The sequence below is a fragment of the Neolamprologus multifasciatus genome, chromosome 6, assembly GCF_963576455.1.
Source record: "Neolamprologus multifasciatus chromosome 6, fNeoMul1.2, whole genome shotgun sequence".
Lineage (NCBI taxonomy): Eukaryota > Metazoa > Chordata > Actinopteri > Cichliformes > Cichlidae > Neolamprologus > Neolamprologus multifasciatus.
Genome location: NC_140444.1, coordinates 21,282,909 through 21,297,458, shown reverse-complemented (window position 1 = coordinate 21,297,458; position 14,550 = coordinate 21,282,909). Strand labels below are relative to the sequence as shown.

General features: G+C 39.4%; 2 protein-coding genes across 2 annotated transcripts in view; one reads left to right on the top strand and one right to left on the bottom strand.

Annotated features, from left to right (window-relative positions):
• The window catches only part of ctnna2 (catenin (cadherin-associated protein), alpha 2), a 331,385-nt gene that overhangs the window by 124,475 nt on the left and 192,360 nt on the right, over positions 1–14,550 (bottom strand). The gene's annotated exons all lie outside the window — the stretch shown is intronic.
• On the top strand, positions 3,066–7,638 carry lrrtm1 (leucine rich repeat transmembrane neuronal 1). The gene has a single exon (XM_085161673.1). It carries the CDS (start codon positions 4,442–4,444, stop codon positions 5,993–5,995), a length of 1,554 nt encoding a protein of 517 aa, XP_085017799.1. The 5' UTR covers positions 3,066–4,441; the 3' UTR covers positions 5,996–7,638.

Below are 14,550 nucleotides of genomic sequence, written 5' to 3'. Positions count from 1 at the left end.
TTAAATTAATAAACTCCATGTCCGCTTGTGACCCTTTCAAACTGAGACAACCTCCATCTGCTGGAATTCCCGGTCCATTTTGGACGTGAAATCATGTCTTGCTGTTTCCACTCTGTGGTGTAAGTGTTTCCGCCGACCCCTATCTCAGTGCTTTCCGAGATGTCCATCAACATTATCGCTGCGGCAGGCCAATTAGTTATCATCTGCCTTGTTTTCTCGGACTCAAACAGTGAGACGTCATCTGATTCAATAAATGATTTTAATAATGGGCCTGCAATCACAGATGCTTCTAATTTTGAGACATATTTGAGCCCTCAAATCAAGTTCAGTCTGCTAATGATACACAATAACTGATAACCACTTCGTTATTAAAAGCTATTTATGAATTACAAAATAAATAATGATATTATGTGTATATTATTACTATATATTATATTATATTAAGTATGAGCATCACTGATAGCTAGAAAGTCTGATTCTTATATAACTTTTTTAAAATAGTTTTCCTTATTGACAATGTGAAAAACACTCATGACGCAAGATTTAAAAATATTGTCAACCAGGTAAAAAAAAAAAAAAACCTGTTAACCTCTTAAGCCCCAACGCCCCCTGATACGGGGGCAAAAGGCAGGAGATCAGTTAGGCTTGGGGCTTAAGAGGTTAAAGCATGCCATCACTGTCCTCTGGTATGACTGCTAACTGCACGCTGAGGAAAAAAGTGGGAAAAGGAATATCCACACTTCAAAGAGTTTTCCACATATCTGCGTGATCCTCGGTCCACAGTTCGCTTTTACGTCTGATACTAAGTGAATAATTATCACATAGAATCCTGAGATATGGCTGCAAATGTGATTTGTGACGGCACTGTGAATCTTAAATGTTGACCATCCAAATTGTAATCAGTTCATCCTCGAGTCTAAGTGAAGCATTTACTCCAGTTGTAATGAAATTCCATCCTGGAAACTGTAGGTCAAAGTGACCTTGAGCTTTACACTATAAGATCTAATCTTGATTACGAACCTAATTTAAACTAATTCAATTTCTTAACTCCAAGCATAAGCACAAATATGTGCTATTAAACAAATAAATAATGAATATCAAATACTAAAAAAATAAATAGAAATAAATATTTAAGCCACTTCTCAAAAGACTCTTCATGGGTTGCGTTAGGACCAAAAAAAATAAAAAATTACAGTGACCTTTTGACCTTTGATCACCCTTGAATCAAACCAAATGTTTGTTCCAAATTTAAAGAAACTCACTCTTGATGTTTAAAACACACCAGGCTCATGACAATGTGACAGAGATATACATATAATGATACAACACAGTGGTGAGAAAAACTGAAGAATTTAAAAAATAATGAAAGGGATTAAAAAATGTAAAGGCTTATGATGTGTAAATGACTTTTTTTTTTTTTTTTTTTTAAATTTATAAAATGCAGGGGAAAGAAATCCACATTTGTGCTCCACATTGCTTCATGTCACCCCTCAAACATCCACCAGATGTCCTCAGTCTGTCTTCCTGGTTATGACCACATGACAATCACACCCACCTCACCTGTTCCCAATTAACCAATCAATGCTTGCACCTGCCTCTTGGCTCTGTATGCTTATCACTTGCAACATGAAATGCAGAGATAAATACTAGCAGAAACATTGCATAGAAAAAGATCTATTGATCGACTCATGATCTGCTCTACAGAATTATTTAGCAAATCGCAATTATTTCTAGAAGATGGCAGTAATGCAATTCCCCAGTTGCCAGAGGCTGTAAAACTTTAAAGAAGAAAATAAGTTGTGCTTTGTCAAATTTTCATTTTTACCCATATCATTCTGGCTTTCTGCTTTTCCGCACTTGTTGCTAATGTACATTTGTTTCTGTTTTCTATCTATCCTGAATTTTATTTTATTTTATTTGTATTCTTTCACTTATTGTTGCATGTGTGTTGTTGCTGCCTGTGTTTGAGTAATTTCTGTAACTGTGAGACACCTGCTGCTGCCTATCTTGGCCAGGTCTCCCTTGAAAAAGAGGTTTTTAATCTCAATGGGATTTTCCTGGTTAAATAAAGGTTAATAAAAAATAAATAAAATAAATCCTACATTTTGAAATGATCCTCTCAATTATTTCTGTCTATACATTGAATTAGGCGATAAATTCGAGAAACTTGTGGAAACTGCTAATTTGGCTAGGAATGCTGAGGTCGTACGCCGATGTAAACCCTTTCCCATCCTTTCTCGTCTCGCTCTCACACTGTATACTTGGCTCTATATCCTCAGCCTGGATTGTCAAGCGGGTATAATTAAAAATTAAAAAACACTCTTTATCTTTTTGTTCAGACTCATTTTTGTTCATCTTAAATTCATTGTTTTCTGAATAAGTGAACAAGAAAGTTCCGTCAGCCAATGTGCAATTAACTCAGAAAAGGAAGGAGGTGAGTCAGAAGTTTAAAACTTGACTCGTGTGAAGCCTATAAGACACAGTCACAGCTCATTGTCTTTGAACTTTTAGGGCAGAACAATGACACGGCTAGAAGCAATTCCAGAGAAGTGCAAAGGAAGACAAGTGAGCTTTCAGAGGGAATATTTATGTTAGCTTAATGCTAATATTATGTGGGAAACAATTGCATCTGCATTCAGAATGGACACAGACAGCAATAACTGTCAGCGACAAAGAATTTCTGGTGGTTTGAGCACACGAAGAACGCCATAATCATCTTGACTCACAGGCCAACCTTTGTTGCTGGCAAGCAAGCAACAAGTATACCATATTTACACGTATGCTCCTGTGGCATCTATGACATAATGAAGGACATACATGGTGACTAATGCGTTTAAGTCTCATTGAAGATATTTAGAAATTCTTTGAAGAAATTATGTATCTTTTCTTTCCCTCCCTCTCCATCTATATAGCACAGATATATAAGCAAACATCTGTTTAAGAAAAGAAATAATATAAGATCCCATTTTCATCATTGCAAACATGAAATCAGACAACGTCAAGAGGCCGATTTCATTGCAGTCATTGAGGGAGGGAAGGAGTGTTTGTATGTGTGGGAGAGAGAGACAGTGAGAGAGAGAGAGAGCGCTAGAGATATGGGGGGTGGAGGGGGTTCATTAAAGCCCCTGGTTTAAGCCCAGCCCATTCTGGATATGTAAATGTCTGAGGCACAGAGAAAAACACAGCAAGAAAAAAGCAGTGAGGGAAGATGTGAGAGCGAAGAGGAGGAGGGGAGCAGCATGAACAAGTGAGAGAGCGATCAAGGGAAAGAGAGCAAGAGAGTGAGGGAAAGGGAGCGAGAACTCTGAATTGTGAGTGGCTTACGACACTCAGTGAACAGAAGGTGCTTCTGCATGCGCTGTCAGTGTACTGGTCTGCTGCAAGGGATTGCGCGCTCCTTTGCTTCCCACATTTACCGCCCCTGCCTGCCTACCAGCACCAGCCTTCAGCAGCCTCTTCCAGCTGGCTGAGAAGACACCCAGAGAGCAAGGGAGTAAACGAAACCTGCGAGCCACGGGGGATGCGAGCGGCTACCGAACCAATATGAGCCACTCAGATGACGAGGAATACTGTTAAACAAGAAAACAGTGAACAGGGTTCATCTCTTTATATCTTGTTTTGGGTTTTTTTTCCCTTGCGTCCGTCAGTGAAATCATGATTAAGTGCTTGAATGGATTTAAACCTTACAAGTCAGTGATTTCTTCAAGCGATGGACGATAACACATTTTGACAGATCTTTTGAAACTTAAGCGGGAGGGAAAGGAGGAAAGAGCAAGACAGATTATTTTAAAAAAGAAAAAAAGATTCTTGCTTATTTTTTTCTTTCTCTGGTTGTCTCTTCTTCCCTCTGATCGTTGCAGCAGAGGACTGCGGAGGAGCAGGAGAGACAGAGCTCATGCATGCAGACAGGGGTACTTGCACTTCCTACCATCTCGCTGAAAGCTACTTGGATTCCTTCTCTTTCTGGCTCTTTCACTTGAAGAGAACTAAGACATTGTAAGCCTGCCAAGGATCTGGTGTCCACTGAAAAGAGAGAAGGGAGGGGGGGAGAATTTGTACCACAGTGGGGTCTTTTTTAGATTCGCACATAATTAGTGTTGGGGCACAAAGCGAGATGCTGAATGGAGATTGTCAGCTTTTGAATAGGGGTGAGTAGGAATTTTTTCGAATAAGATTGATCAGTGAGGACAGTTTGATTTTCCATCCCCTCTACTCTCCACCCACTGCTTGATATATAACATAAGGAAAGAGACTTCATTTTTTTTGGCATTTTTTGGGACTTTATAACAAAAATACTATCACTGTCTTCAGCTGACATACATAGAATGAGACAGCTTATTGAACGAGATAGATATGATGTGATAAATATGATCTGATACGGGCAAAACCGATATCCAGAGTGGTTCAATGGACATTTTCTCCCTGACATCCCTGGATATTTATGCTAATGGATTTCCTTCTAATTGGACTGTACTTAAAGTGGCCACTGAAGAAGCCCCCTGGGTTGATACTGTGTTCATTGGGCATTTTTCTAAGAACAGTTCCCTTGGTAGAGGGGGTTTGTCCAAGGTTGTGCCGCTGCGACAGCAAGCTGCTGTACTGCGAGGGGCTCAACCTCACAGACATTCCCCGCAATCTGAGCAGTGCCATGGGCCTGTCCATGAGAGAGAACAACTTAACGGAGCTGCGTGAAGGCCAACTGGCTGGTCTGTCACAGCTCACCTGGCTCTATTTAGATCACAACAGCATTGACGTTGTAGAGGAGGGTGCATTTGACAAGCTGAGACGAGTCAAGGAGTTAGACCTGAGCAACAACCGGATTGAGAGTCTGCCAAATGGCACCTTTAGGCCCCTCCCAAACCTCCGTATCTTGGACCTCTCATACAACAGGCTGCAGGCACTAGAGCCTGACCTGTTCCACGGCCTTAGAAAGCTCACCAATTTGCATTTGCGCTACAATGCTCTCAAATTTGTGCCAGTGCGGATTTTTCAGGACTGCAGGAGCATGCAGTTTCTGGACTTGGGATACAACCAACTGCAGAGCCTGGCACGAAACTCCTTCGCTGGCCTCTTTAAGTTGACTGAGCTGCATCTTGAGCACAATGAGCTAGTTAAAGTCAACCTAGCCCACTTCCCACGCCTCATCTCTTTACGCACTCTGTACATGCACAACAATCGTGCCACTATTGTTGTAAACACACTAGACTGGACATGGCACTTTTTAGAGAAGATTGACCTGTCAGCAAATGAAATCGAGTACATCGAGCCACATGTTTTTGAGAGTACACCAAACCTCAAGGTACTGATGCTAGACTCTAATCGTTTGACCTCTGTGGACCAGCGCATTCTGGATTCGTGGTCATCTCTGGACAGCATTACCCTGGCAGGGAATGACTGGGAGTGCAGCCGCAATGTGTGTGCCTTGGCCTCTTGGCTGAGTGCCTTCCGAGGCCAGCATGACAATTCCCTGCTGTGTTCAAGCCCTGACACAGCACAGGGTGAGGATGTGTTGGATGCCGTCTATGCTTTTCAGCTATGTGAGGATCCCCCAGTAGAGGTGACCACAGCAGGCCTGTACGCCTCCACGAGGGATCTGGGCCCCATTACTCCCAACCCCTATGAGGGCGAGGGTAGTGAAGTGGTCACAAATTCTTTCACTGTCACAGTGGGCCATGATGACCTAGAGAGCACCATGCAGATCCACAAGGTGGTAACAGGCACCATGGCACTCATCTTCTCCTTTCTCATCATAGTGCTCATGCTATACGTGGCATGGAAGTGCTTTCCAGCTGGAATAAGGCAACTGAGGCAGTGCTTCAGCAGTCAGCGCCGTAAGCAGAAGCAAAAGCAAAGCATGCAGCAGATGGCTGCAATTTCTACACCAGAGTACTATGTTGACTATAAACCTAACCATATTGAGGGAGCTTTGGTAATCATCAATGAATATGGCTCTTGCACTTGCCAACAACAAGCTTCTCGGGAATGTGAAGTGTGACCCTGCTTTTGAGTAAGTCTTTACCTGTGATTATCTGGATATACAGTAAATTCCTTTTTGGATACACCGGGGAGGGGGACAGAAGGAATTATTCAATCTTCTGGACGCTTTTTTTTACAAAGCATTTCACTGTGATGTGGAAGAAGTGTGCTTCATGTGGCTGACTATTTTGTGGTGGATTTACTGCTACTGCTATCTGCTGCTGATCTGAAGTCACATAATGGTCATGGGACTCTTGGACCTGTTTGTGTTCTATCGAAAAAGAGAGAGGAATACAGCGCTGAGGCTTTTCTCTCGAGGATGGATATTTGAGCTTTAATGTGTCTTTCTATTTCAGGACATTTAATTATTGTTTAAAAATAAACTGGGGACACAGGAGAGGAAAAAAAGAAACCATTTGTATTATGGTACACACAATATTTGAGCATTTAAAATATTAAAAACACATTTAAGTTTAATTAAAAATGTAAAAATAAAACTGTGTAAAATATGTTAAAGAAAAAGACGTGCAAGTGTGGACAAAAAAAAAGCTAATCTATTTCTTTTGTAAACTACAAAAAAGTGTTTAAATAAATGAATTGCTATTCACAGAAACTCATTTGTATATGAGAAGCCTGTCAGAGAGGATGAATGACGACAGACGCAGTCTTTGCGCTCGTGGACTGTAGAGCCATGACTCTGCAGTGCATCAAACAGCCCCCCCCCCCTAAAAAAAAAAGATGAAAAACAAAAAAGAAGAAAAGGGGAAGAGGGATATCTGCATCTCATCTCCAGTGTAAAACCCACCATCTGAGTTTTAGACCTCTTCTCGGATTGAATCACATTTTGTTTTGCATTCATTGTGTTGACTTTCTATCAGTGTAGTTTCTTTCCCATTGCCTGTCTGTGAATAGATTAAAAACGATCTATTTCATCCTTTATCAGTAATCATATTTTCATTTAGTGATATCACAATATTTGTGCTCCATCCAAGTGAAGAAAGCAGAGTATAAAAGAGCTAAAGCTATGCCTCTCGTTGCTTCTCACCTTTTGGCTGTCGCAGAGGAGCTTTGCCTCCTCTTACTGAATCAAGCACACCAAAGCCAACAATCATTCAGACCATCCATAGTAAAATCAAAAATACTGTTCAAATAATATCCAAACCACTGAAGGAATTATTCACCAGCTTCAAGAAGATTTGCACATATTGGTCACTTTGTTTTTTTGTTTTTTTTCATGTGATGTAAAATGTGTGTTGAATACAAGGCCATTTCCAGGTGCGTGTATATATCCTTCTCCCTTTGGTGTTTATTGTGTACATTAGCACACTGACAGATGTTGTGTTTCCTGGGTCCTTTTGACATGAACAGTATGTTATGTGAGAGAGAGATGGAGGATCACAACGACTGCAGAAAGAGGGAACAGACTGCTCTCTAGTGTGCATATTCTCATACCGTGGCAGCATTATACCAATTGTGCACCATGTTCTGAAAAATTTCACAACGGGGGCAACATCAATATACTGATTTTACAGCAGCTTTTTCTGAGAAAAAAAAAGAGAAGAAGACGAAAAGATCAATTTGCATTATTTTTTGTGTTATTTTGCGATAAATAAGATAATGTTTACAACTTGTAAGTCATCAGGAATAAAAATGTTTTAAGAACTCACTGACAATCATTACACAATAAGTTTACATTCTTTAAATCTTTAATTTAATAACATTGTGAGATGGTGTTTGGCTGTTCTTCTTTTTAATTATTTGCAATAAGTGGTACAAAATGAGATGCTTTGGTGTATTTTAAAATTGTTATAACTTGTTGAGGTTGATAAAGGCCTGGGAGTAAACCCAGCGTAAGAAGAAGTATAGAGGATTTAAGGTCCCTTAAGCAATAAAGTGTCTGGAAAAAACGGGGAGGGGGGAGGGGATTTTTGCAGAGAGTAACGATTAAATTTAATTGAAGTGTGCCAATATTTACTGGGTCTAAATGAAATATTTTGATGGGAAAATTTGAGTGGCTAAAAAAGAAAATTTGAAACTATATTGTTATATTGAAACATTTCATCGATCTATTTAATTGTGTTAATTCTTACAATCTCGAGATCCCCAAAATGCTAGCCAGAATGCCAGTGAGCCACAGAATATGTAATACCGAAGCTCCTTCGCTTCCTCCCACAGCTCATAGGATTTCTCCCAGGCCCAAAGAAATCCCATCACATAGAAATCATTCTAATTATTATGAAGGACAAGGTGGGAATTCAGTGATTTTTTTCTAAAATGAATGAACTGTCCCATTCTATACATAATGCAAGCAGCAGTAAACATACATAAACATAAAATTGTATAACTTGGTCATTAATCAGTTTTCAAACTAGACCCTTTTTGTTCTCTTCAGATATATAAGTCCCAAAATTAAGATTAGTTTAAATCTTAAAGTTACCTCAATAAGCACTGTATGAATCATTAACATCAAACCAGTGTCTGAGGAAATGTCTCGCAGTGGGTGAAAAATAATTTAGTCTGAGCACTTGGCAAAAGTGAAATGGTGTGGTCATAATGAAATGCAACGACCACAGCGGACCTCAGTGTTCAACTTAAACCCCAGAGGGTCTCTCCAGCTGTCAGTGAAAGGAAAACAAATACCTGTGCTTGTTACCAGAAGCCTCGGGGTACAATTAAAGTTTTTATGAGAGTATTCTGGGAGATGAATAAAATGATATAAATAGAAATTATGTTTTTATTTTTGACTATTGATAGCGTGGCATGGAATTTCAGCAGAGCACAGATTCAGGACTGGATTTATTTCACTTCTTTGTAGTTGATCCAGTAAAAGAAAAAAACAAAGTGTAGCCATGATGCTTGAAGTTCAAGCCTTGGGAACAACTTAGTAATTTTGCAGTTCTGAAAATGTGTTTTAGGGACTGACAATGGCTTAAAGTTGCCATGTGTACGATCTGGTTCTTTTTTATTGTAGCAAGCGCACCCCGATTCAAAACTTGGTACAGCTGGAAATCATGACCTGTCAAATGACATGAATGCAAATGACTATGTAAGGACATCTTGATAGGGACAAAAATTTATTTTATCCTCTTCATCTTCATACCCTGTCCAGAATTCCCCTTACCTTCAGGTACTTCACAGCCCCTTAAACAGGCAACTGCAGGGTAAATTGAGGTTGTGAAGCTTCATTTATATAAATATTGGATGATACTTGGCATGGAGGCCAGTACTAGCACCACTATTGATTTCATTTAACTACTTTTTTAAACAAGCAACCAGGGCAAATGGTGATGGAGAATGGATATGATTATTTCTATACCTTTGAGTCCTCAGGACTGAAGTTTAACTACTTTAGACTTCTTTTTATTCCTACTCACCTTTACCTTAATCCTCTCCCTACCTCTCTCTGCTGTGTCTGTAAGACATCAATTCATCTAACTGACAAGAGATCAAATCTCTGCTTGACCCACGCCTGAGGTGATAATTCTCTGAAGGGAGATATGTGCTCTCAGACAGCATCCATTATGAGTGCCTTGATTGATGATGCTCGGTAAAAATCAATACAGATGAGTGGTAACCAAAATGATCACAGTGATAACAAATGTATTCATCTCGTCCTCACATTTTGAGGCGTAAACTGATGGTTAGAGATGATATGTTTTATTTACATGGAAATCCATAACTGCAATAATCCATAATCAGATCACTGTTCAGTCAGAGGAAAAGTGTGAGATTGTTGTTTTGCTTAAGAGCAGCCGGGGAGGAGAGCATAAGATTGCAGAGCTGCCGCTGCTGCTGCTGCTGTTTGGCAGCTAGAGGATATATGGTAGCTGCCTGTCCAGATCACAAGCTAATAGGTCCGAAGCTATTGTCTTGTAGCTCGTGTGTGCAAATTCAAGCATATGCTGCCTGCATAACAGACTTGGAAACTATTTGGGTGTCTAGGGATATGTTGTAGACCAACAACACGACTGGTGCTTGGACGGAAAGCCACAAAGGGATGAAGAGCAAAGGTCAAAACAATGAAAAAGGAAATTCTGACATGGTTTGCAAAAAGTGGGACACTAGGTGCATAAGGCCAGGGTAAGAACTAAAGGTCAAATACTAACAATACAGAGACCCTGCAGACTCAAATTGTACACATTCTAGCCAGACTATACAGCGAGCATTCAGAAACATGCTTCAGTATTATTAAAAGGGCAGCCCGACTTTTGGTATCACAAAAAACGACAGCTTAATAACACGTACCAATATGGCGTTTGCATAATGATGTCAGAGTTTCAGCACGTAGGGCCTGTGCAATGGTGTGAGTGTCAGTAACTAAACACTCCTACCATGTTAGGCAAGACCACAGAGGGCCATAGAGGCAGGAGTACATTCTAAAATAAATAAATGAATAAATTAACCTAGGTTCCTGTGAGGGGTATTGATCGGGCAGCATTCTGCCATCTCACTGGGACTGGGACTGTGCTGCATAATAAATGCTAAACACCCCCTCATAACTGGATGCAGAGCTAAATCATGGGTGGCAGCATGTACTGCAGTGGGCTGTAAGGAGCTGCTGATGACTAATGACAATGTGTGGGTGGCTTTGCACTGATTCTTTTATAACAGGTGGGTTATCAGGATCAATATTCTAATAATCATCAACATTATCTTAGAATCCAAATCCTCTGACACGCCATTTTCTCTCTCATTGTACATCCCCTTCTCTCCCTCCTTTTTAATCCCAGTGCCGCATGTGACTGGTGTAAGTGCGATTCTACAGCACTAAATTCACTGATAGCCACTATCAAAACCCCAGTGTTTATATAACCTGCGTGTACAAGCTGGGGATTAATTGAAAGAGGACAGTAAGAGGGGAATTTAACACACACTCACACACACACATACAGACATACACATAAATTATACAGAGAGATTACTCTGTCAAATAATACATTTAGATGCAAAAGTAAAGGAAGCTTATAATTTAATTCCAGACCTTTTCTTATGAATGTGGCGCAAACTGTCAAAATAATAACTTTGCTAAAACAGACACGGGTCCAATAGGGCACAATAATTACATTCATTACTCAGGCTAACTCTCCAGGCAGCCTATAGCTCTCTCTGCCCACTGCTTCATTTACATGCACCACACTGTAGCAACACTGAATTAATAATAATGACTGAGGAGTCATTATTCTTACCTACATATGGAAGAGCTGTGGTACTCTGAAGGTAAAACTAGTTAGAGAATGGGGTGGGATGGGGTGGGAGAGGCTTATTATTATTATTATTATTATTATTATTATTATTATTAATAATAATAATAATAATAGTGAATTGTTTTCAAGTTAACTTACATGCCATGGTATGGTTAGATTAGCGTATGCTAATGTTTTGTCTTGCATTTAACTTAAAACATCAGGGTCAGTCAGTGTGATAATACATGGCAACAGCTGGGCCTGCATCTGGGGCTCTATGTAACCTGCATGATGGCAGATGTGGGTCAGTGCCTAATATTCAGAGTATTACGGTGGCTGAACGACAAAGCTTTATCCAGGACTGAAAGCAGGATTTCCTGTTCTTTTATCATAGTTATTTATACCTTTACAGATAGTTCAGATGATGAGATATTAAACAAATCCAATATAGGATATAATGCTCACACCTCACGTTGTCTATCATGCATTGTCTGGTATGCAATTTTAAACATAATGAATTTCCTGTTTCCATGTTAGTGGATATGGGCATTGTCCTATTAAATGAGATGTTTGGAGATATATCTAACACTTATCTTAAAGTAGAAATTAATAACAAAGCATAGTCTGATTCAGTGTAAAAAGAAAAAAAAAATCTGCAGATGAAATCATATTTAAGGGATACATTTGAAGGTTATAGCAACAAATACCTTCTATTACAAATACTTGCCATGGAGGACATATTTGTTGCATCACTTGCCAAGGCGACTGTGACATCAGTAGCAATGGAAGTATGAGACAGAAACGCAGTGTCTAAATAGTGCAGCGAGCTAGTTTTCCTGAAACGCACTAGTCATGAATTTGTTATATACTTGTCAAAATTTCCCAATTCCAAAGCTGAACGTTATAAAAACCAAAATAAAAAACAAACAGATGGGAAGCAGGAAGGAAAATTCTTACTTTTGTGATGTTAGTTTTTTTTTAATGCCTCTTTTTCCTGACTGATCCTACGAGGTTCTGAAACATCTTTGGAGGGACCGATCAGAAATTCAACAAATAACAAAAAATGTTTGTGTTTGAATATGTATCACCTTTACAAAGAATATGTAGGTAATGTTTAGTGTACAGTAGTCTACCAATATTGTGCACAGACAAGACAGCACACGGCAAACAGCATGTGGTATTCCCAAAGTGCTGCTTTGTTTAAAACAAAGTCTACTAGCAAGCCTTCAATATTTTTGCCACTTATTCCTTCACTTCCAGCAGCCTGAATCCAGGAAATTGTGGTGAAGCTTTTAAGGCCAGCGTATTTTAGCTTTGTTAAAGCTAACAGCAACAAAACTGGAAAGTCTAAATTAGAAATAAAACGAGGGGACAATGTCAATAAGGAACAAGGCCTGTCTCTATACTGTATCACACATAACTAACATAGAAAGCCACACTTGTGCTAACTCAAAAGTTGTAGCTTAGTTGAAACTGTGTGTAATTATTAGGAGACAAGGTTATTCTCGAAGCCTTTTATTGATTCAAAATGTAATTTTTCTCTGCTATTTGGTCTATATTTCCTGAAGGCCTCTGACAGCTTTTGTGATCTCGGCAAGAGGACAGTGCATATTTCAAAAGCAAAGGGGACCAACAAACCCTGGAATAAAATAAACGTTCATGCCTTGAGGTGTTTCCGATCAGTGGCTCCTAATCTGGAGCCCCAGATTCAAACTTTATGTATCCAAAGGAATGGAAACTGCTTCAATCTTCACTTACTTATAACTACAAAATGTCAATTTGATGTTTTCTTTTTGTTTTTTAAGACTATACAAATGTCATCATTTAGTAATTTTGCCAAGGGAATCAAGGATTTGTGTGTCTAAACAAGTGAAACAAACAAAAACAATAAATTGCTCTTTTATAATGACTGCTAAATTGGAGTTGTAACCTTTAAATTTAAATAGCTAGAGAACAAATTAAAATATTAAAAAAGGCACAGGTCTGAATTTGATTCAAGCCACAGCGTCTGTTACGCTCCTCGAATACAGAATGGTATTCTGTTTATCTGAACTTAAATTTAAAGTCTTAAAATGTGCAGATTGTCTTAAATGTAAATGTCACCCTGGCTGTCATTTTAAAAAGGTCCCTGGCCTTTTCAACAGCTACAAATGAAGCTGCCTGGGTAAATGTTTAAATTCACCATGTTAGATGTGGGCGGAATCAGATATCGAAATAATTCAAATGAGAAAACATTAGCAATAGTTAAATGCATAATGGGAACTCACTTTAAAGCAAGGCCCTATTTTTGTTTTCTTAATTTATAACCACATACTTTTTGTTCTCTCCTCTCCAAGCAGTATATCATTAGCTCAGCATATTCACTCTTTATGCTAAATGATTAATCACAATAATTACATCTTTCATAATTTATAGGCAGATCACGAAAAATAAAAGTAAATCCCTAACAAAACTTTGATCAGGTTTTTCAGAGGCATAGTAAGCCCATAAGAGCTTCCTTTTGAATATAAAGTTAACACGGGTTAGGGGAAGTAAAAATAGACAGCATTTATCATTTCCCATTTATCTGATCTGTGTCAGGATGAATAAATGCTTTTCTCCTACTCCCTTTGCTCCCTCTCTTTTCCCTATCTTTGAGGGAGATTGGCATCTCTCCAGTAGCCAATGAGATTGGCTGCATAAATGGAATTGCCCCATTCTCCAAGTGTCAGCTGAGAAAAAGGGAATGTGCTCACTGTTTACAAAACCATTGGACTAAAGATGCATCCCCAGTACTTAAGATGCAATTTTGGTAAACATTCTCAGTGTGACACTCGATGCATACAAGCGAGATCCAGCCCAGAGGCGTCGATAGAAATACAAGAGATGGACTTACCTGTCATATGCAGGGCAGAAGACACGTGGATCCAAAAAGGAAGCCATGAAAGAGAGAGAAAGAGACAGAGAGAACAACGTTAAAATATTTACGTCTGCATTGCAAACTCTGAAAGGGTCAGATGCAACATCCTTACACACTCAAAGGTAAAAATGCGTTCAGCACACTGAAGCTTCGCTTCTTTCAAGACAGTTACCATAAGAGTGCAACACTCGGTAGTGGGATCAGACAGCCTATGGCAGAGTGAAACAGCATGTTTGCATTACTGCAGTACCACAGTTAAACTGATGGTGCGTTTAATGTCTAACTTGTGAAAACCATTGTACCTGACAGCAAGAAGAGGAGGAACAGAAAGACAAGCTTTTATTGGACTTTGCTGACTATCGACTATGATGGCCAGCAGCGACGCTGGGATCACATTCTGCCAACCAAGCAGCGCCCCACTACAAATCTGTGCATGTTTCTGTGCAGCCTAACTGCTTTAAAAAACGATGTCTGGGCTTGATCACAAAAGTG

Bases quoted from the DNA above. Each gene is read 5' to 3' on its own strand.
- lrrtm1 (XM_085161673.1), top strand. From the start codon at position 4,442: ATGCTAATGGATTTCCTTCTAATTGGACTGTACTTAAAGTGGCCACTG.